Below are 21,168 nucleotides of genomic sequence, written 5' to 3'. Positions count from 1 at the left end.
AGGAACACTTGATTTTTAAAAATTTATTTAAAAAGAGCATGGGAAACTGGCCTGTGGTCTAGATCATGTCCTCAGACCAAGAATTGCATACTTCAGCCTAGAGATATTCAATGGTTTGCACTTTGACGTGCTTTCGAACTGCTAGATTGGCAGGAGCTGGGACTGAGCAAGGGGAGCTCACCCCGTCATGGGGATTCGAACCGCTGACCTTCTGATTGGCAAGCCCTAGGCTCTGTGGTTTAACCCACAGTGCCACCCGTGTCTCTACTCAAGAGTAGACCCACTGAAATCAGTGGACCTACAGTAAGTTAGTCTTTTCAGTGGATTGACTCTGAGTAGGACTAGCATTGACTACAGCTCGTCTAAAATGTTCATCCTCCTAACCTAAATTGGATCACAGGAGAAAGAAAACATAATATAAAAATCTGGATGATAGAAGTTTGTCTCTCCTATACTGGAAATCTTTTGTCCTGCAACTTTGTTCTTGCTGCTTGCATACCAGCTGCTAGTTTTTGCTGCAGAACCATGCCAAACTTGCCCTGCTGTTGTGCCGCATTTTAGCATCTATTTTCCTGCATGAAATGACTTCATCCTATTCCTTTGTAAGCAAGAGCTGTGGTGTCTTCAGATTTTTGCAGCAAGACGTGCTCTTCCTGTCGCTGTTTCCTATTTTTGGAGAGCTCCTTTAACACGCTTTCTTGCAAAATCTGCCTAAAGGAAAGTAGGGATTTGATGTGTAACCACAGAGTAGAAGTGCATGTCAAAATCATGCTAATCTAATATAATTGTATCATACCACAAACACCAGTTGTGTGTGGCAAATCCACTGTTTTCTCTGGGCAGAAGCTTTCAATCGTTAAAACATCACCAGTGGAGAGTGTTACAAATTTGCTGCTTCTTTTTGTAATGTTTGTCAGAATGTTATTGTGGAAACTAGGGGAAGAAGCAGCCAGTGACACAAACTGGATACATATTTAAGGTTCATTTCAAGATGTACAGTATGGGGTCAAACTAGGAGATATGCAAATACTTGATCTAGTCTTAATTCTTTAAAAAATATACCCAGTGATTGTTGTGCATGGCAATTCCGATTGGGCCAGGGTGCGGTGGTTAATCCTTTCCTTCTAAAAGCCCCCAACACACACACACACACACACACACACTCTGTTGTGGATGCAAATAGCACATTATTTTTAAAGGCACACATTTATTTAACTTATTTATACAGTATTCTGCCTTCCAGGACACACATCCTTTCAATGTGGCTTACAAGTGACATAAAAATACATCAGTAATGTCACAATAACAATCTCAAATAGCAAGTCCTCAATATCTCTCCCCCCACCCCGTCTTGGCCCATGGTTAGGGATGATGGAAGTGGCAGTCCAATATCTGGAGAGGCCGATGTTGGTGACCCCTTGCAATTCTCTTTTTACAAGGCTGAGCGTGTCTCCAGTTATCTCAGGATTATTAGAGCACTATGATCCCTACCTTACTGGGTGACAACAATTAATAACCCTTATTTCAAGAACATCAGACAAATTGATTTTCTTAGGTGTGTGTCTTTTGCCACTTAGGTATGTGTCTTTTGCCACTACAGTTACATACGCTTCAGATTACATACACTTCAGGTTACAGACTCTGCTAACCTGGAAATAGTACCTCAGGTTAAGAACTTTGCTTCAGGATGAGAACAGAAATAGTGCTCCTGCAGCGCAGCGTGGCAGCGGGAGGCCCCATTAGCTAAAGTGGTACCTCAGGTTAAGAACAGTTTCAGGTTAAGAACGGACCTCCGGAATGAATTAAGTACTTAACCTGAGGTACCACTGTACTAACTTCAGATATGAGTCCCACATTCCATGGCAAGTACTGGGTCCTTCTTTGCCTCTATCCAATCTCTTTCTTATTTTTAAAAAGGTTTGCATAATTTTCTTTGCCATTATGCCTCATTTTAGATTTTCTCCCATTTTTAAAATGCATTGTAAGGAAGGGGGGGAAATGTAAGAGAGAGAGAAGTAAATGAAGTCATAGAACATAATGTATATGTGTTAAGCTTTTTATTCTGGTGATGGTAAATTCATCTGTTTATCCCATTGTGTTTGTTGTGGATATATAAAATGAACAAAAAGTTAAACAGACAAACACATTTTTGTAAGCTACAGTTCTTGCAGCTTGTGATATATCTGACTTGGGGCTTTGCTATGTCTGGCTGAAATTTTTGTCCTCTTTTGTTGCCCATGTGCATATGGTATTTGTTTAACCACAGTTAAGATTGCTATAGCACACCTGACATCTTAATACATGGAATCCAGAGGCGAGTAAGAGAAATAACCGGTTCTTCTTGGAAAATAAAGCGGAGACATGTGTATGGAAGTATAGATCTTGCAGATAAATCTGTTTTCCAAGTAAACAAGCACAGTCTAGACAGACTTTCAGCAAAGGGATAAAGAGTTTTCATTTCAAATATCATTGAGCTGTGAAAGCAAAGTTAGGCACAACTTGTTCCTCAGGAGTTTTTCCATTAAGGTTTTTATTACACGCAAACATCAGCATTTAGTATTAATAAAAAAAGTGTCAACTTCAGTTTATAGAAAATGAAGCTGTGTGTTGTGTGTCTTCTAACCCTCCTGTAAGGAAAGGGAGCACTGTTGTTGCTGAAACATATTCTCAATTTTTGTGGCTGCAAATATCCCCCCCCCCCCGATTTTCTAATTACTAAATTTGCAGCATAGATCACTGACACACAAACGTGTTTATCCATTATAAACTATTTGGCAAATATTTATTGGTGCTTCTATGCGTGTAACAGAACAACATCCCCCCATTAATATATGCCATTTGCAGGGAAGGATATTAAGGTATTGCAAATGATGCCATTGCACATTAAAATATTTGTTTTAAGCTACTTTTGTGTTTGAATCTGGTAAAGCTAATAACAGTGGCAAGCTTTGCTGTCAGGGTGCTGTGCTGGTGGCCTTTCCTTGAGACTCAGGCTGCTCTTACTTTTATTTTCTTTTGCCATCGGTGCAGATGAGGCCTGGTGCAGAGCAGATGGATTATTCATTGAACCATCTGAAGCAGTGCTGTGTTCCTATTCTAAAATTCCACCTTCCCCTTTTCTTCGAATCGTTTTTCTTTTTTTGCCTGATCAATGTTTAATTTTAAAACCAGCAATGCATATTCATTGCTTTCTTTTAATCTTGGTCGTCCGACACTGTGCGGCAGGAAGCAGGTGGCGCTTGGGGGCCTCTCTGTCGAGTTTATTACTCCCCACCCCAGCTTTGTAATGATTTCCAGTCTCCCGCCAGACATGGTCCGTAGCTGTTACACTGAAAGGCTTCTGCCAGTTTTCTCTTGTAAATGAAAGCTCCTTTGGGAGGAAAAGAAGCTCTACTTATTTATTGGGGTTATGCCTTCATGCAAAGGTTAACATGTGCGACTCTGACGCCACGCCACAGCGTTCCTTGCAGCCCAGGCGCTGCTGGAGTTCTTCCCCATTGGCACCTGACATCCACCAGCCAGTCCTGTGTAGGTTGAGCCAATGTTACAGATGCAGTTCGATATTCACATTCAGCTAATGTGTTCGCAGGTGGGTTGGCAGCAGCATGTCAACAGCAGAAGCATTGGCTCCAAAGACCGGCTGGAGAGATGGTTGGCTGGAGCCTGCCCTACCTGGCCCTCATTCCGCCCCTCCCAACCAATTGGCTAGGCGGAGAGGGGGCGGAGCAACAGCCAGCAAGCAAACCCAGCCACAGGAAACCTGCACCGGGTTGCAAACCCCGCCCACCGCTTTGATGAGTGATTGGCAGATCCAAGACTTGCTTTGTAATCAGGTTTGGCAGTTCAGATCAGAGACCCAATCTGGGTAGATTCAGCTGCTATCTAACACGGCATATACCATGCAGCACAGAGAAAAAACTACAAAATCACATTCTGTTTTGTCCAGCAGCGTTTGAAATTCGCCAGGAGCATTTTGTACCTGGCTATTGTCCACTTGGGGGACGCGGGTGGTGCTGTGGGTTAAACCACAGAGCTTAGGACTTGCCGATCAGAAGGTCGGCGGTTCGAATCCCCGTGACAGGGTGAACTCCTGTTGCTTGGTCCCTGCTCCTGCCAACCTAGCAGTTCGAAAGCACGTCAAAGTGCAAGTAGATAAATAGGTACTGCTCCAGCAGAAAGGTAAATGGCGTTTCTGTGCGCTGCTCTGGTTCGCCAGAAGCGGCTTAGTCATGCTGGCCACATGACCCGGAAGCTGTACGCCGGCTCCCTCGGCCAGTAAAGCGAGATGAGCGCCGCAACCCCAGAGTCGGCCACGACTGGACCTAATGGTCAGGGGTCCCCTTACCTTTACCTTTTATTGTCCACTTGCAAGCAAGGGAAGATGTCCAGGCACCAGGATTGCACCTGAGGTGCGTGCCTGGGGATCCATGGATCTGGACTGTTTTCACACCCCAGCAACACATCCTGTAGAATTCCAACTCCCATATTTTATCTGCACAATCAGAATGAATTTCAGGAACTAAAAGTCACATTGAAAAATATAACTTTTGAGCCGTCTGGTCCCAAGATGGCAACTAGATATACAGTTTTGGCAACTGTAACCCTGGTTTAAGGAGCCATTTGGCACTTAGCTTATAGATAGGAGTTTCTAACACAGTCGGCAGTAATACAGTGGTACCTTGGGTTAAGTACTTAATTTGTTTTGGAGGTCCGTTCTTAACCTGAAACTGTTCTTAACCTGAAGCACCACTTTAGCTAATGGGGCCTCCTGTTGCTGCTGCGTCGCTGGAGCACGATTTCTGTTCTCATCCTGAAGCAAATTCTTAACCTGAACACTATTTCTGGGTTAGCAGAGTCTGTAACCTGAAGCGTATGTAACCTGAGGTACCACTGTAGATCTTGGTGCTCACCATCTCATCCTTCTCTTAGGTTAGCTGTAACCTATTTCCATAGGACTGCTCTCTTGATCAATAAGTGAGGCTCCTTTTCTGCAGCCTAACCACCCACACAGAAATCTCTGGTTTTCTGTAGCATTTGAACAGGATATCAAAGCTCTAATAGATTTTGAATCCAGACAGACAGTTTGACAGCAGCTATGCAAAATATTAGTGTCTTAATCAGATGTCACTTTTGTGCAAAAACTCCTTTTGTCCCCCCTGCTTTTGTGCGCCTGGTAAATTAGTGGATATTCAGACAAGTTAATTACATATTCTAGCATTCAACTATGACAGTTCTTTTCCTATAGAATAGGAAAAATAGTTTTTGCATGGTGAGCTAAACATATATCTTCTTTCTGCCAAAAATAAGTAAGCAACAAGATGGGTTGCATCTGTGGGTCTCAAATTACATGCTAGTTTTGCATCTTGTAAAACCATTTGCAGATAGTTATAGCTATTATGTCTCCGCCCCTTTTATTATAGTGGTGATAAAATATCAGTAGATTTTATGACCATATGCATTCACTAAGCAAGATTGAGAAAAAGACCTGTGAATTATGTCTTGTCGTATTATTGTCCCATGAAGACCAAATCATGAGTGCAACATTGAGCATCTTTTTTGAAGAAGTTGTTCCTTCTTCTGGTGGTTGGGGGGAGGCAGAAACTTTTATACTATTCTGGAGCAGCAGCTCCATGTTGATGGAAGAAAGGAGCTGACCTTTAAAGCCCTAAACGGCCTCGGTCCAGTATATCTGAAGGAGCGTCTCCACCCCCATCGTTCTACCCGGACACTGAGGTCCAGCGCCAAGGGCCTTCTGGCGGTTCCCTCACTGCGAGAAGCCAAGTTACAGGGAACCAGGCAGAGGGCCTTCTCGGTGGTGGTGCCCGCCCTGTGGAACGCCCTCCCACCAGATGTCAAAGAGAACAACAACTACCAGACATCTGAAGGCAGCCCTGTTTAGGGAAGCTTTTAATGTTTGATGTATTACAGTATTTTAATAATTTTTTTGGAAGCCGCCCAGAGTGGCTGGGGAAGCTCAGCCAGATGGGGGGGGGGTATAAATTATTATTATTATTATTATTATTATTATTATTATTATTATTATTATTATTATTATTATTACTGCAGGACAACAAATGGCAGTTTTATTATTAGAAAAGTACCAGGGGGAAGAAAAGCAGCATAGATGGCAAGCAGTTAGATGACGGTGTTTCAGATTAGACATTTCTCCTGATGTGCCATGAAGGATTAAAACAGCTGTAGTAATAATAATAATAATAATTTATTTATATCCCGCCCTCCCCAGCCGAAGCCGGGCTCAGAGCGGCTAACAACAGTAAAATGATACAACATTCTAAAATCATTTCATTATAAAATCAGTTCAAATCAGGTTAATGGCAACCATTGGGCTCTGTGAGGATTGCCAAAGGAAGGAGTCAGGCTGTGCCCTGGCCAAAGGCCTGGTGGAACAGTTCTGTCTTGCAGGCCCTGCGGAAAGATGTCAAGTCCCGCAGGGCCCTAGTCTCTTGTGACGGTGCGTTCCACCAGATCGGAGCCACAGCCGAAAAAGCCCTGGCTCTGGTTGAGGGCAGCCTAACCTCTCTGTGGCCAGGGACCTCCAAGATATTTTTGTCTGAAGACCGTAATGATGTGTCAAAGAATTACAAATTACAAAGAGAAGGAATCACATGGGCTCCACTTGCAGAAACTAATTAAGGAGTTTTGTATGGCATGTGTCTCCTAATGGAAAAATTATTGGTGTGGTTGCTCTGAGTTTGGATGGAATTCAGGGAGAATGTTTCTCCATCAGGCAGAAGAAATACGGCAGATCAGGAATGTTAACTTCATCTACGTTTTGAGGGAATTGTGTGCTTTTCAAGAAGGTCGCTTCTTTGCAACGATGCCCAGGGTTTTCCGATGTGCCGTTACAGCAGTTCAATCCTGAGTTGCACCTTGATGTTTGATTCTTCCTTTTGTGGCAAAGAATTGAAGACAAGAATGCCATGTCATTTGCCTGATTCAAAGAACGTCCTCACCTGGTTCAGCCTAGATCTGAACAGACTGTCTCCTTATTCACACGCCTGTGATTATTTCCTCAGAAAATGCTACACAAACATGCTCTGTGCAGTTGTACCACCTTGTCTTGTGCGGTGAAGATTGCTTCTTTGAATGGGCCTCCACATTTAAAGATGCTTAAAGAAACACTTTACTCATTTTGGGGGAAGGTACTTCAGAAAGAGGGACACAGGTGGCGCTAATGGACACAGGTGGCGCTGTGCGTTAAACCACAGAGCCTAGGACTTGCCAATCAGAAGGTCGGTGGTTCGAATCCCCGTGACGGGGTGAGCTCCTGTTGCTCGGTCCCAGCTCCTGCCAACCTAGCAGTTCGAAAGCACGTCATAGTGCAAGTAGATAAATAGGTGCTGCTCCAGCGGGAAAGTAAGCGGCGTTTCCATGTGCTGCTCTGGTTTGCCAGAAGCAGCTTAGTCATGCTGGCCACATGACCTGGAAGCTGTACGCCGGCTCTCTCAGCCAGTAAAGCGAGATGAGCACCGCAACCTCAGAGTCGGCCACGACTGGACCTAATGGTCAGGGGTCCCTTTACCTTTACTTACTTCAGAAAGAAGAAGAATCCCCTCAAAAGCACAGGTTAAGCTGGCTGCCACCCAAGTCCATATTAATAGGAACCTCAAGGAGGGAAACGTGAATAAACCACTCGCATTCCTCCTTCTCCTGCAGGAAAATAACACCCCTAGTGATGCTTCCCCTTATAAAAGGTTTCCTGGCCCTCTGAAAAGAACCCTTCTATGCTGCATTTTATTTTTATCTATTCCACAATTCTTTCATTACTATATTATTTTCTGTCTGCTGCACATAATTTAGTCCCGCCTGCAATTCCTTCAACATATAATATCTCCAGATGCCCAAATTCGGAGTTTATTCTTCCAAATCCAATTCATCACTTAAACTCTTCTTTGCTGCTATGTTTGCTGTGTCCACGTAGATTTTAAAAATAGTTCTTATTTGGTTGCTAATGCCTTCTCCTGGCTGCTGATCTACGTACATCCAGAGATTAATCTTCTTCTTTAAAACATTCATTCTTGTTGTTTTTCACACCGCTGAGCATTGGGGGTGGGGGAGAGGTGAAACTTCCTTAAAGGTAAAGGGACCCCTGACCATTAGGTCCAGTCGTGACTGACTCTGGGGTTGCGGCGCTCATCTCACTGTGCGAACCAGAACAGCGCACAGAAACGCCATTTACCTTCCTGCCGGAGTGGTACCTATTTATCTACTTGCACTTTGCCGTGCTTTCAAACTGCTATGCTGGCAGGAGCAGAGACCGAACAATGGGAGCTCACCCCCGTCGCGGGGATTTGAACCGCCGACCTTCTGATCGGCAATTCCTAGGCTCTGTGGTTTAACCCACAGCGCCACCCGCATCCCAAAACTTCCTTAAAGACTTCCTAAATGAGAACATTGTCCTTTCCTGAGGCAATTGCACCAGGAACAGCTCCGAGCTGGTTCTTTACAGTACTTCTTTTATAGAGAACTTTTGCATTCCCAAAACAGTTAGGTAAAGATGGAGCTGTTGGCATGAATAAAAAAAAAAAAAAAAAGCACAAGGGTATATAATGAGAAAGATATATAATGAGAAATATATCTGAATTAAAAATGCTATCCACCAAGGCAAGCTGTGGCTCATCCGCCAGTAATATATACATATGTATGTACCTACCTGTCTCTGTGTTTTGTAATAAGCGCTGACATGTTTTTCCCCTCTCTGCAGCTGATGGCGTTTGTGTGTTTAAATGCTTGGTCAACAAAGATACCGAATATTGCCGTGTGGGAAAAGAATCAATCTTGATATCGCTTGGCTATAACAATGCCTTACTTCAATTCAGGTCCCATTCTGGTAAGTAATTGGTGGCATTCATAGTTCTGTACATGTCTCAAGGTTTCTCCCCCTCTCTGTACACTACCACCCCCCTAAACCAGTAACTTGGGTGCGCTTTCTTGTACACTATTTTGCATGCTCCAAGTTCATAAAGGTAAAGGGACCCCTGACCATTAGGTCCAGTAGTGGCCGACTCTGGGGTTGCGGCGCTCATCTCACTTTATTGGCCAAGGGAGCCGGCGTACAGCTTCTGGGTCATGTGGCCAGCATGACTAAGCCACTTCTGGTGAACCAGAGCAGTGCACAGAAACGCCGTTTACCTTTCCACCGGAGCGGTACCTATTTATCTACTTGCACTTTGACATGCTTTCGAACTGCTAGGTTGGCAGGAGCAGGGACCGAGCAACAGGAGCTCACCCCGTTGCGGGGATTTGAATCACTGACCTTCTGATCGGCAAGTCCTAGGCTCTGTGGTTTAACTCACAGTGCCACCCGCGTCCTTCCGAGTTCATTGAACTATAGAATTGTAGAGTTGGAAGAGACCCTGAGGATCAACCAATCCAAGATATTGAGGTTTGCAGAAGTACAACTAGAGATGGGAAGGCCTGGGGGGGGAGCAGAAAAATAACCCCCCTCCCGTTTCCCCCCAAAGCCGTTTGTTTTTGGGAAAATTGAAAAAAACACAGTTTGTTATAGTTTTAATATTCTACACACATTTAGTTTGGGGAGAATGGTAAAAGGTAAAGGACCCCTGGATGGTTTAAGTCCAGTCAAAGGAAACTATGGGGTTGCGAGAGCTCATCTCACTTTCAGGCCAGCGTTTGTCCACAGACAGCTGTCCAGGTCATGTGGCCAGCAGTACTAAACCACTTCTGGTACAATGGGACACCGTGACAGAACCAGAGTGCACGGAAATGCTGTTTTCCTTCCCACCACTGTGGTACCTATTTATCTACTTGCACTGGCTTGCTTTTGAACTGCTAGGTTGGCAGGAGCTGGGACAGAGCAACGGGAGCTCACTCTGTTGTGGGGATTCGAACTGCCGACCTTTTGATCGGCAAGCCCAAGAGGCTCAGTGGTTTAGACCACAGTGCCACCCATGTCCTGCAACATCTCACTGTAGGCTTTCCTTGTTTGCCTCTATGTCTGAAATATTTTGCACATTGGACAGCCTTTGACATCTGTTGCTCCGTGGCTAATTTAACAGAAAGGGTTTCATGCTTCTCCGTAATGGTGGTAAATTCCTTCAAAGCTGTTTCAAAGTTTTACACCATAATGCTGTGTTGGAACCAAACAACTGGGCAACATTGTTTTGAATATATGTTGCTCTTTAAGAATACCCAAGGGTGTCAGACATTCTCAGACGTCAGGCTATAGAGTATAGGTATCAAGATCAAAACATTTTCCTGACAACTTGAAGATGTTTCAGACAAAACTTGAAATCACAAGAAACATGTGCCTTCTGTCTAAAGCAGCTGCTGTCAGTTTCTTGTAATGTCTATGGACCCATGTTTTTGAATTCCCAGGCCCCCATTTGACTTAACTGGCTGCCACTTGCATGAATAGGAAGGCTCAAACATGATTTGTTAGTTAATTGGTAGATCTATAGCTCTCCTTCTTCTGTCCTGGGACTCAAGGCAGTGGGAAGGAGGGCTCTCAGGGGGTCTCCCATTCTTGCACTGACCAGGCCGGAACCTGCTTAGCTTCAGCAAAGTGGTGCATCATGTTCTTATGTCCTGGATATTGCAGGGTAGATATTCAGGGTTGCTCTTTTGGGCAGCAGTCAAAGATGTTGGGGCCCAAGTGCCTTGGACAACAGGGCCTTCGGTGCAGAGCTCCAGTTTAGTCCTCAGTCAGAGATTGGGCTTCAACTGCTTTGCATCTTCGACCCAGTTTAAGCTTCTAGTTGAACAAGGCATCTTTGAAGAGCAGGGTCTACAATCTTCTGATTGTTTAGAACGAAGTCTATTTGTAAACTTACTGTGGCATTTGCCTCCTAGGTGGGTCATAAGGAAAGGGTTAAATGAGTGTGAAGTGATTGGCCAGTGGAAACACAGGGGAGGAGTTAGAGTTAGAGTTGGAGTGTGTGGAAGTCAGTTGGGAGTTGGAGAAGGAAGAGGGAGAAATAGTCTGTGGGTTGTCGAGTTGTGTTGTGAGAGAGTGAGAGGAATTGTTAGGTGGAGTCAGATAGTTAGTTGGAATAATCAGTTTGAAGTTGTTAGGAACATTGGGTCAGTAAAGAAACTTAAGATTAAGAAACTGACAAGAAAAACTGAAACCATAAGCTTTTTCATGCTTATAAAAAATAAGCTTGATTATTTGTTAATGTTAACAACTGTCTGGACTCCGTGTGTACCCGAGGGAAACGGGTTGGTGGCAGCAAATAAAGCAATTACAGTGGTGGCACAATGTCAATAGACCGTCGAATGTCCGGGGACCCTGTGTGATCGCCACACTTACCATTGTGTATTACTTGAGAGTTGTGTCGATTTAGATTTCCAGACCCCCGTTTCACCCGTCTTTCTGGTGGCGAATGGATGCCTGCCCTGAATTCATGCAGAGGACAGAGCTCTCCTCATTCCTTCCGTTCCACCATTTAGACAGCTATAAATCCTAGATGGTTGTCTCTGTTTCCCGAAGAACATGTGTGCAGCATCTGAGTTGCATCAAGCAAGCCATAAAATTGGCTGCCAGTGTGTCTTGCGCATATCGTCTTGTCTTTCCCAAACAATGGCCGTCTATTTAGAGCAGCTCATCCGAGGAATAATTGGCCCGCCGTCTCACAGGCAGTACTTGCTGCCATCTTGAGAGGAGCACAGTTCAGGTGAAAAACAAGAGGATTGGTGTCAACACTGGTTTCAGAAAGACTGGGTCGAATCTTGCAGATCTCTTGCATTTATGCTACTGTGTTGTAGGCATTGGGTTGGCGCCAGAGAAATGCCAGCCTGGGCTGTGGCAAGGGTGGCTGAGAGAACAGAGGAGGATTTCTAGAGAGCAAGTGGATGCATCTTCTATATGCAGGTCCATGCTATTTTTAAGATCCCCCCCTCCACCACCACAGCCCCCTTCACCACAGCACATCTCATTTGGCAGGAGCTGCATGGCTGCTGCACAGGTCGGGTGAGTCGGGCTGCAGAGCGAGGGGGGGGCTGATCTTGGTGCATTCCCCAGCTGTACTAGTGACACATAAATCAATGGCAGTTGCAACTCTACTTTCCTTAAGAGCACTTCAGCCCAGTGAGCTAACCTGTCTTAAGGGAAGGAATAGGCAGATGAAAGAGCACAGAGTATAATTTGTGGCTTGCTCTTTGCACATTGGGACGCGGGTGGTGCTGTGGGTTAAACCACAGAGCCTAGGACTTGCTGATCAGAAGGTCGGCGGTTCGAATCAACCATAACGGGGTGAGCTCCGGTTGCTCGGTCCCTGCTCCTGCCAACCTAGCAGTACAAAAGCACCTCAAAGTGCAAGTAGATAAATAGGTACCGCTCCGGCAGGAAGGTAAACGGTGTTTCCGTGTATTGCTCTGGTTCACCAGAAGCGGCTTAGTCATGCTGGCCACATGACCCGGAAGCTGTACGCCGTCTCCCTCGGCCAATAAAGCGAGATGAGCACCGCAACCCCTGAGTCGGCCATGACTGGACCTAATGGTCAGGGGTCCCTTTACCTTTTTACCTTTGCACATTTAGTTCAGCTGAATGTTACATTATGTTTTGCAGAGGGTAGAAAGCAGCTCGGTGATCGTTCAGTTTCTTTCCTTCCACTGCCTACCATTTCTCATGATGCTGTTTACTTTAATATAAACAGCTGTAGTTTTGCATAGCCAATACCATTTCCCCCCCAGGTACCCTAGCCAAACCTGCTGTGAATTTGAGTGGCCCGCCTCTCAGGCCTCTGTATTTAATTCAATTCACCGTTTCTGTTTCAGAATATAGCATGTTTTCAAATGTGCTGAAGAACTGCAGGAATTGGAATAAGGAGCACTCCGTGTTCAATCAGAGAACCGAAGAATCCTCTGCAGCTCAATATTTTCAGGTAGAGGTCCATTGCATCACAAACCTAGAAGAGGTAAATTCATTACTTTCCCTGTGTTTCTGCACTTCCTGCTCAGAGCTGGTTTCTGCAGCCATGACTTTGCCCTTCTTGTGTGAAGTGCAGCAGGCAAGGGGGGGAAGGGCACAATTTTATATATTTGTTCCTGTTTTTCCTGTTTAGTTTTATGGCTGCTTATCCCAGCAACAGAACATGATGCAGGATTTTGTGAGGACGGCCACATATCACAGAGCAATACTGCAGAACCATATAGATTTTAAGGATAAGGTAAGCCCTGTTAAAAGTATGCCCACCCCAATTCTCTCTCTCTCTCTCTCTCTCTCTCTCTCTCTCTCTCTCTCTCTCTCTCTGTAAAATATTTTTATTGAATTTTCCATTATAACAGACATTGCAACTAGCCAAAACCGCAAAACTACTGAAGAAAAACCAAACACAAAAGATTACAGAAGGAATACAGGAAGAAGACAATGTTACATGTTAAATAAGCATCCTTAGATAAGGGATAGAAGACAAAATGATTATTGTAAAAAAGGATCAGTCTTGTATTAGTTGGCCATGTTTTCTGGATATGTGTGTCTTCCTCTTTGTGGCTTAATTCTGGAAGCGAGGAATCAGTTATGTTGGCAACCTGATTCTAAATATTTGCACTGGCCCACCTGCCTACAGTCTTGTTCATACTATTATTATAATTAGAGATGGGAGCGGAATTCAGTTTAGTTTGCATCTAAATGTGAGCCTTCCTAATTTGTAGTTCCCGGTACAATACACAATCCAAAACACCGACCTCTTTTATTTTTCATTTATTTATTACATTTCTGTTGTTGTTGTTGTTTAGTTGTTTAGTCGTGTCCGACTCTTCGTGACCCCATGGACCAGAGCACGCCAGGCACTCCTGTCTTCCACTACCTCCCACAATTTGGTCAAACTCATGCTGGTAGCTTCAAGAACACTGTCCAACCATCCCGTCCGCTGTCGTCCCTTTCTCCTTGTGCCCTCCATCTTTCCCAGCATCAGGGTCTTTTCCAGGGAGTCTTCTCATGAGGTGGCCAAAGTATTGGAGCCTCACCTTCAGGATCTGTCCTTCCAGTGAGCACTCAGGGCTGATTCCCTACAGAATGGAGAGCTTTGGTCTTCTTGCAGTCCATGGGACTCTCAAGAGTCTCCTCCAGCACCATAATTCAAAAGCATCAATTCTTCGGCGATCAGCCTTCTTTATGGTCAAGCTCTCACTTCCATACAGACCACCTTTATCTTCCAAGGAGCTCAAAGTGGTGTATGTGGTTCTGCTCCTCCCCGGTTCACCCTCACAACAACCCTGTGAGGCAGATTAGGCTAAGAGATGGTGACTACCTCCAAGGTCAGCCAGTGACTTTTGTAGCTAAGTGGGGATTCTAACCCTGCTCTCTCCCAGGCCCTAATCCAACACACTAACCATTACGCCATTTCCCCCAATTCTGCAGTGCAGTTTGCTAGGCAAATAATATGCACAGAAATGCATATACTGCTGTAAAGTGTCCATTAGTGGAAAATAACATACATAAATGCATTATATTCTTGAAAATTGCCTTGCAAAAATGTATATAGGAGGCAAAATTGCAGGGCCTGCAAGACAGAGCTGTTCCACCAGGCCTTTGGCCAGGGCACAGCCTGACTCCCTCCTTTGGCAATCCTCACAGAACTCTAGCCCAATGGTTGCCATTAATCTGATTTGAATTAATTTTATAATGAAATGATTTTAGATTATTTTACTGTTGTTAGCCTCTCTGAGCCTGGCTTCAGCTGGGGAGGGCGGGATATAAATAGATATTATTATTATTATTACAAAAAATAATTTCAGTGTAAAATTCTTGTGAATTTTCACTCCTTTTAAAAATTGCAAGCTATATGGAATTGTGGAGAAGTGAAATTTAGATTGGAAAATGAGAAGCATAGGAAAACTGAAATGGACAGATTTTGCCCATCCCTACTTATAATTCAGGCATATGTTTGAACCAGGTGCCATTCAGTGAGCGCAGGATCTGCTCTGACCACCAGGAGCTCCCGAGGATCTCAGGCTCAGATCTCTTCCAGCCTGAAGATATTTTTCACAAGAAACAGGCATCTTCTTCTGCGTGCAAAGCTTGTCTTCTGCCCCCCGGCTACAGCCCCTTCCTTTCCCAAGGGCTGCCCTGGGAGACGTGCCCAGCACAGAAAGGGATGGATCCTGGATCTCTGTGAGCCCCACAGCCTCCCATCAGGGGCCAGAAAGCGGCTCTCCTCACCTCTTCCCCAAGTCAATAGACGGGAAGCATCGTTGAAGTCAGACTCTTTAAACATACAGGAAAACGAAACCTCGCGGTTTCTTTGAAGGCTTCTTCTGCCCTTGCCCACCTCTGAGGAATTTTTGACAGTATCATGATCTCCTGTTTCCTATGTTCTTATAAAAGGTAAAGGTAAAGGTACCCCTGCCTGTACGGGCCAGTCTTGACAGACTCTGGGGTTGTGCGCCCATCTCACTTAAGAGGCCAAGGGCCAGCGCTGTCCGGAGACACTTCCGGGTCACGTGGCCAGCGTGACATCGCTGCTCTGGCGAGCCAGAGCTGCACACGGAAACACCGTTTACCTTCCCGCTGGTAAGCGGTCCCTATTTATCTACTTGCACCCGGAGGTGCTTTCAAACTGCTAGGTTGGCAGGCGCTGGGACCGAGCAGCGGGAGCGCACCCCGCCACAGGGATTCGAACTGCCGACCCTTCAATCGGCAAGTCCTAGGCGCTGAGGCTTTAACCCACAGCGCCACCTGCATCCCTATGTTCTTATACTACTTGGCTAAGAAATCAGTTTGGTTTGGTTCTTGCTTTTTGATCTTCATTATTAACTCTCACCCATATTTGCATTTTTTATTTTTAAAAGCCAGACAGTAGCACAGCTGCTCTGTGGGGTTAATGGTTTCAAGCACACAAACGGACTGAAATGGGCTGTTGAAGTTTTCCGTCGGTGATATAAAAGAGAGCTCATTCGATCCTGTAGTAGGAACTGAAAATAAGATCGCCGTGTTTGCAAGTTTGAGTATCCCCTGAATCTCTGTACCTTGGTTCTCAAACTTCATCCATTCCAGAAGTCCATTCCAAAACCAAGGCGTTCCAAAACCAAGGCACACTTTCCCATAGAAAGTAATGCAGAACAAATTAATTCGTTCCAGATTTTTAAAAACAACCCCTGAAACAGCCATTTAACATGAATTTTACTATCTAACAAGACCATTTCCATAAAATGAAAGCAATCATCAATGTACTGTACTATAAAATAAAGAAGGCAGCATTGTAGATGATAAAAATAAAAATTCATTTTTTTCCTTACCTGCACTGATGACAGTCATTGTTTGGATGGGGGGCTTTTATCCATTTCTGCAGTCACACAATCAATCAATCAATCAATCAATCAGTAGCTGAACTGGGTTCCACACAGTCACAAAAACAAATTGATTGAAAAAGCCTCAAAAACAAAAATGCAAAATAAACAGCAGAAACAAAAGTGCCAAACTTAATCTGTTCTGGAAGTTTGTTTGACTTCCGAAATATTTGAAAACCAAGGCACGGCTTCTGTTTGGTGCAGGCACCCCGGAAACAATAGCTGACAGCCGTGTCAGACAACCAGCTTCCAAAAAACGTTAAAAAACCGGAACACTTGCTGGTTTTCGGCGTTTGGGAAGCAAGGTACCACTGTAACAAAATTGTAGTGATTATAGTTGGAGCTGAGGAAATGCAACAGGATTATTTTCATTAGACTAGACTCATTTTTATCAAAAGTACACTTTAAGACTGGCATGTGGTACATGGTTTCCACGGTAACATTAATTTTCGGGCGCATGAGGAGAGAAATTAGTCCTTTATTGCTTCGGGTTTCTCGTTTGGTCTTGAACCAACCTAATGACTCGCTTTTTAAGGCCATTAGCTCAGCCCTGCTGTCAACTTTTATGAGGCACCAAACTAGAACATTCTGCATGTCAGAAATACATCCCAACACACACACCGCAAACATAGCCAGTTGTATTCTCCCCCACCCCACCCCCCATGGTAAGGCTATGTATTTCCCTGGAACAAGAGTCTGGGAGATTTATCACTTTACAAATTTTATTGCTCTTTCGTAGGGAGGTGCAAGCAATTAAGTGAGATTCTGAGATGCTGGCAGAATTTTGCAGCAGTCACTTGAAGCTTATAATGTGGGTTTATTACATAAGTTGGGACGTGGGTGGCGCTGTGGGTTAAACCACAGAGCCTAGGACTTGTCTATCAGAAGGTTGGCGGTTCGAATCCCCGCAACTGGGTGAGCTCCCATTGCTCGGTCCCTGCTCCTGCCAACCTAGCAGTTCGAAAGCACATCAAAGTGCAAGTAGATAAATAGGTACCGCTCTGGCGGGAAGGTAAACGGCGTTTCTGTGCGCTGCTCTGGTTCGCCAGAAGCGGCTTAGTCATGCTGGCCACATGACCCAGAAGCTGTATGCCTGCTCCCTTGGCCAGTAAAGCGAGATGAGCATCGCAACCTCAGAGTCGGCCACGACTGGACCTAATGGTCAGGGGTCCCTTTACCTTTATTACCTAAGTTAGATCCATTTAATGACTGAAAGGTGACCAGTTTTGCTTTAGCGGTTTTCAGAATTAAGCAATTTTCTGTTTAAATTTAATTTACCATGTTTGTATCAGAACAACTGTGTGTATATATATATATGTGTATATATATATATGTGTGTGTGTGTGTGTGTGTGTGTGTATATATATATATATATATATATATATATATATATATATATATTGGAAAGGTGTACTTTGATACTGTTGGGTTTTGTTGTAAAACTTGATTGTGCACATCACAACCAGAAGTACACTTCCTCTTCAAAGAAAATGGATGCTTGGCTTAAAGAAATACTACATAGTATTGTAAAAATATATACTATTATAGCTTTTTTGTGTATACCAGAAGGTTTTTCCCCAGGCTGTGGCCCATATAGCAAGGAAAGAATACCTTGGGATCCCTTCTAGAGTGGAAAATCTTCATTATGGAAAGCATTTATCTCTTGTGCCCTCCAGCATACTCCCTTAAATCTTTCTTCAGGTGAACAGATCTGGCCACCTAAGCCAGTTTATCTGCTTTTCCCTGATTCTGCATCATTCAAGAATCTAATAAGCTCAGCTGAGTGTGTTTTCTATTTAGTGAATGCAATAAATTTAAATCTTGGATCACAAACAGAGATTATTTCTCCCCTTCTTTTCTTTCAAGGTGATCCTAGATGTTGGCTGTGGGTCAGGAATCCTTTCATTTTTTGCTGTGCAAGCTGGAGCGAGAAAAGTCTATGCAGTGGAAGCCAGCTCTGTGGCCAAATATGCTGAGGTGAGCACATTGGATTGGGTCCTGCGGCTGAATGAGTTTGGCACGCTTTGCTGTGCGCAAGAGAAACGAGATCTGCATCAGTGTGCTGCAAATTGAGGGGGGCCAGCAGTTTGAGTTGCTGTTGCCCATGAAGTGCTGCTTCTGTGCAATCCTTATTAGTCCTCTTTGTTTTGGGCTGGAGCCTAGACTTGCTTTCACTGCAGGACCTCTGTTACCAGGGGAGGGCAATTCTCTCCCTCCCTCAAGGTCTTTAAGCAGAGGTTAGGCAGCCATTTTTCATCTCCGCCAAGCTAAGCAGTTGGCTCCTTACCTCTCTCGCCCTGACCTAGCCACTGTGATCCACGCGACGGTCACCTTCAGACTGGATTGTTGTAACTAGCTCTACGTGGGGCTGCCCTTGAGACTGACCCAGAAACTCCAGCGGGTGCAAAATGCCGCGGCGAGACTCCTTACGGGGTCCTCGCTGTGGAATCACATTCCCCCGGTGCTATACCAGCTGCACTGGCTCCCGGTGGAGTACAGGATCAGATTTAAGGTGCTGGTTTTAACCTTTAAAACCCTATACGGCCTAGGACCCTCATACCTACAGGACTGGCTCTCCTGGTATGTCCCACGGAGGACCTTACGATCTTCAAACAAAAACATCTTGAAGGTCCCAGGCCACAGAGAGGTTAGGCTGGCCTCAACCAGAGCTAGGGCTTTTTCGGCTGTGGCTCCGATCTGGTGGAACGCTCTGCCACAAGAGATTAGGGCCCTGCAAACTTGACATCTTTCCTCAGGGACTGCAAGACAGAGCTGTTCCACCAGGCCTTTGGCCAGGGCACAGCCTGACTCCCTCCTTTGGCAATCTTCACAGAACTCTAGCCCAATGGTTGACATCAATTTGATTTGAATTAATTTGAATTAATTAATTAATGAAATGATTTTAGAATGTTGTATTATTTTATTGTTGTTAGCCGCCCTGAGCCCTGCTTCAGCTGGGGAGGGTGGGATATAAATAAAAATTTATTAGTATTATTATCAGTGGCAGATCCTCCAGCTCTGGATTTCCTTCCTGGATCAAGGAGTTGGGATGGATGGTCTCGAAAGCCCCCTCCCTCCAGCTCTGATTCTGGTTCTTTAGTCCAGGACTAAAGAACTTTTTTAGTGGGACGGGAACGGCGCTGTGGTCTAAACCACTGAACCTCTTGGGCTTGCCAATCGGAAGGTTGGCGGTCCAAATCCCTGTGACGGAGTGAGCTCCCGTTGCTCTGTCCCAGCTCCTGCCAACTTAGCAGTTTGAAAGCATGCCAGTGCAAGTAGATAAATAGGTACCGCCTTTGCTGTGGGAAGGCATATCCGTGCACTTTGGTTTTCGTCATGGTGTTCTGTTGTGCCAGAAGCGGTTTAGTCCTGCTGGCCACATGACCCAGAAAAGGTGTCTGCAGACAAACGCCAGCTCCCTCGGCCCAAAAGGCAAGATGGACACCGCAACCCCATAGTCGCTTTTGACTGGACTTAACCATCCAGGGGTCTTTACCTTTTAACTTTACCTTTTCTTTAGTCCAGGAGTCCCAGTTCTGTTTTCAGAGAGGTGCAGGGAAGGGGAACAGACAGAAGCAGCAGGAAAGAGACAAGAGGAGTTCAGAGATATTTAAAAAATAATAATTTTGTCAATTGTGTATCTTGGCTTCTCAGTTTGTATTGAGTTATTTTATGCACTGTGACTCGCTGTTACTTTTATTGATTATAGTTTAGAAATTATTTATTGCAATTAAGAGTGAATTTCTGTTTAATTATCATTTGCTGATATTTAATTTTATTATGTGCTATTATATTCTAATGAATTGTTGAATATTACTTTTATTTTATCTAAGTTATTTATTTAAAGCTACGTTTTTATAGTGGCATTTCTGTATTGGATCAGATTTTTATAAGGTGTGTAATCTTTGCTGCTTCTTCGGCTTGAAAACTGCCTTGTGTGCAGTAATATAGAAAGGCCGTATACAGATTAAAAGTGAAATGAAAGGTAGACAGTCAGCCCATCAATCTGTAAAACAACCCATACAACAGATGCAAATCTGGAAGGGTCATGTGTCTCCCATAACAAATATAACTGAAATTTTACAAAGAGCTGCTTTGACAAGTCTGTTCAGTGGGAAAGTCCACTGAAGATGCAAATATTTCACTGAATTAGTCCTAGTCAACAAGAGTTGCATATGGCTCAATAATGTAAAAAACTAAATTTATTTAGAACCTCCCATTACATGACTATGATATTTTTGCTGTACCTGAAACCCAGTGAAAGCATTACAGTCTGAAGCACCGATATTGGAGGCCACAACCAGGTAGCTGCCTCTCCTGGTCCATCAAGGGATGGGCTTAATAACATCAACCAGGAATGAGTGACATGTCCCCCAGTTGGGGTGCTCCTGGGAAATCCCCAACAACTTTCTTCGGGAAACGAATGGTGTCCTTATAGCCAGTTTTGTAGACCAGCCCAGTAGGGACAAATCAGTAGACTGAAAAGTTACACAATCTGGAGTTTAGGAATGGGAAGAACTGAAATCTGCACGTAGTGGTTACTACCTTTCACTTTTTTTTAAAAAAAGCTATATATAGATGCCGTTCAATTAAATGGCTCTGCTGTTTATCCAAAACTCGGATATCTTAATATATTGGCTGTTCCCAAAGTCATATGAACTTAGAATGCAAAAATAATTTGGATTAGATTTAAAATTATGTTCTGTGTTGTCATGTCACAGACATCATTTGGTTGAACATAGAAAATTATAAATGACCAGCTGGTGTTTTCAGTTCAGTGTGCCAAGTTTTTCCCCGCACGACTCCCTAATTTAGACTTTCAGTTGAAATGCTGCGATCCTAAGCTCAGTTGGAAATGTGCTCTACTGAAACAAATGGGGTGTTTCAGACAAACGT

General features: G+C 44.3%; 1 protein-coding gene across 3 annotated transcripts in view; it reads left to right on the top strand.

Annotated features, from left to right (window-relative positions):
- Window positions 1–21,168, top strand: part of LOC310834869 (histone-arginine methyltransferase CARM1-like) — a gene marked incomplete at its 3' end in the record, with an annotated part of 59,125 nt that overhangs the window by 10,567 nt on the left and 27,390 nt on the right. For 2 of the 3 annotated variants that reach the window (XM_083719342.1, XM_083719343.1), the window contains exons 2-5: window positions 8,726–8,851; window positions 12,760–12,899; window positions 13,047–13,151; window positions 18,139–18,249. In XM_083719342.1, the coding sequence (XP_083575468.1) occupies window positions 8,726–8,851; window positions 12,760–12,899; window positions 13,047–13,151; window positions 18,139–18,249 (482 nt within the window). The remainder of the gene's footprint in view (window positions 1–8,725; window positions 8,852–12,759; window positions 12,900–13,046; window positions 13,152–18,138; window positions 18,250–21,168) is intronic. The other variant, XM_083719344.1, reaches the window with a different exon arrangement.

The sequence above is a fragment of the Podarcis gaigeae genome (genome assembly GCF_964106915.1).
Source record: "Podarcis gaigeae genome assembly, chromosome: 17".
Taxonomy (NCBI): domain Eukaryota; kingdom Metazoa; phylum Chordata; class Lepidosauria; order Squamata; family Lacertidae; genus Podarcis; species Podarcis gaigeae.
This window is presented reverse-complemented; position numbering and strand designations above follow the sequence as displayed.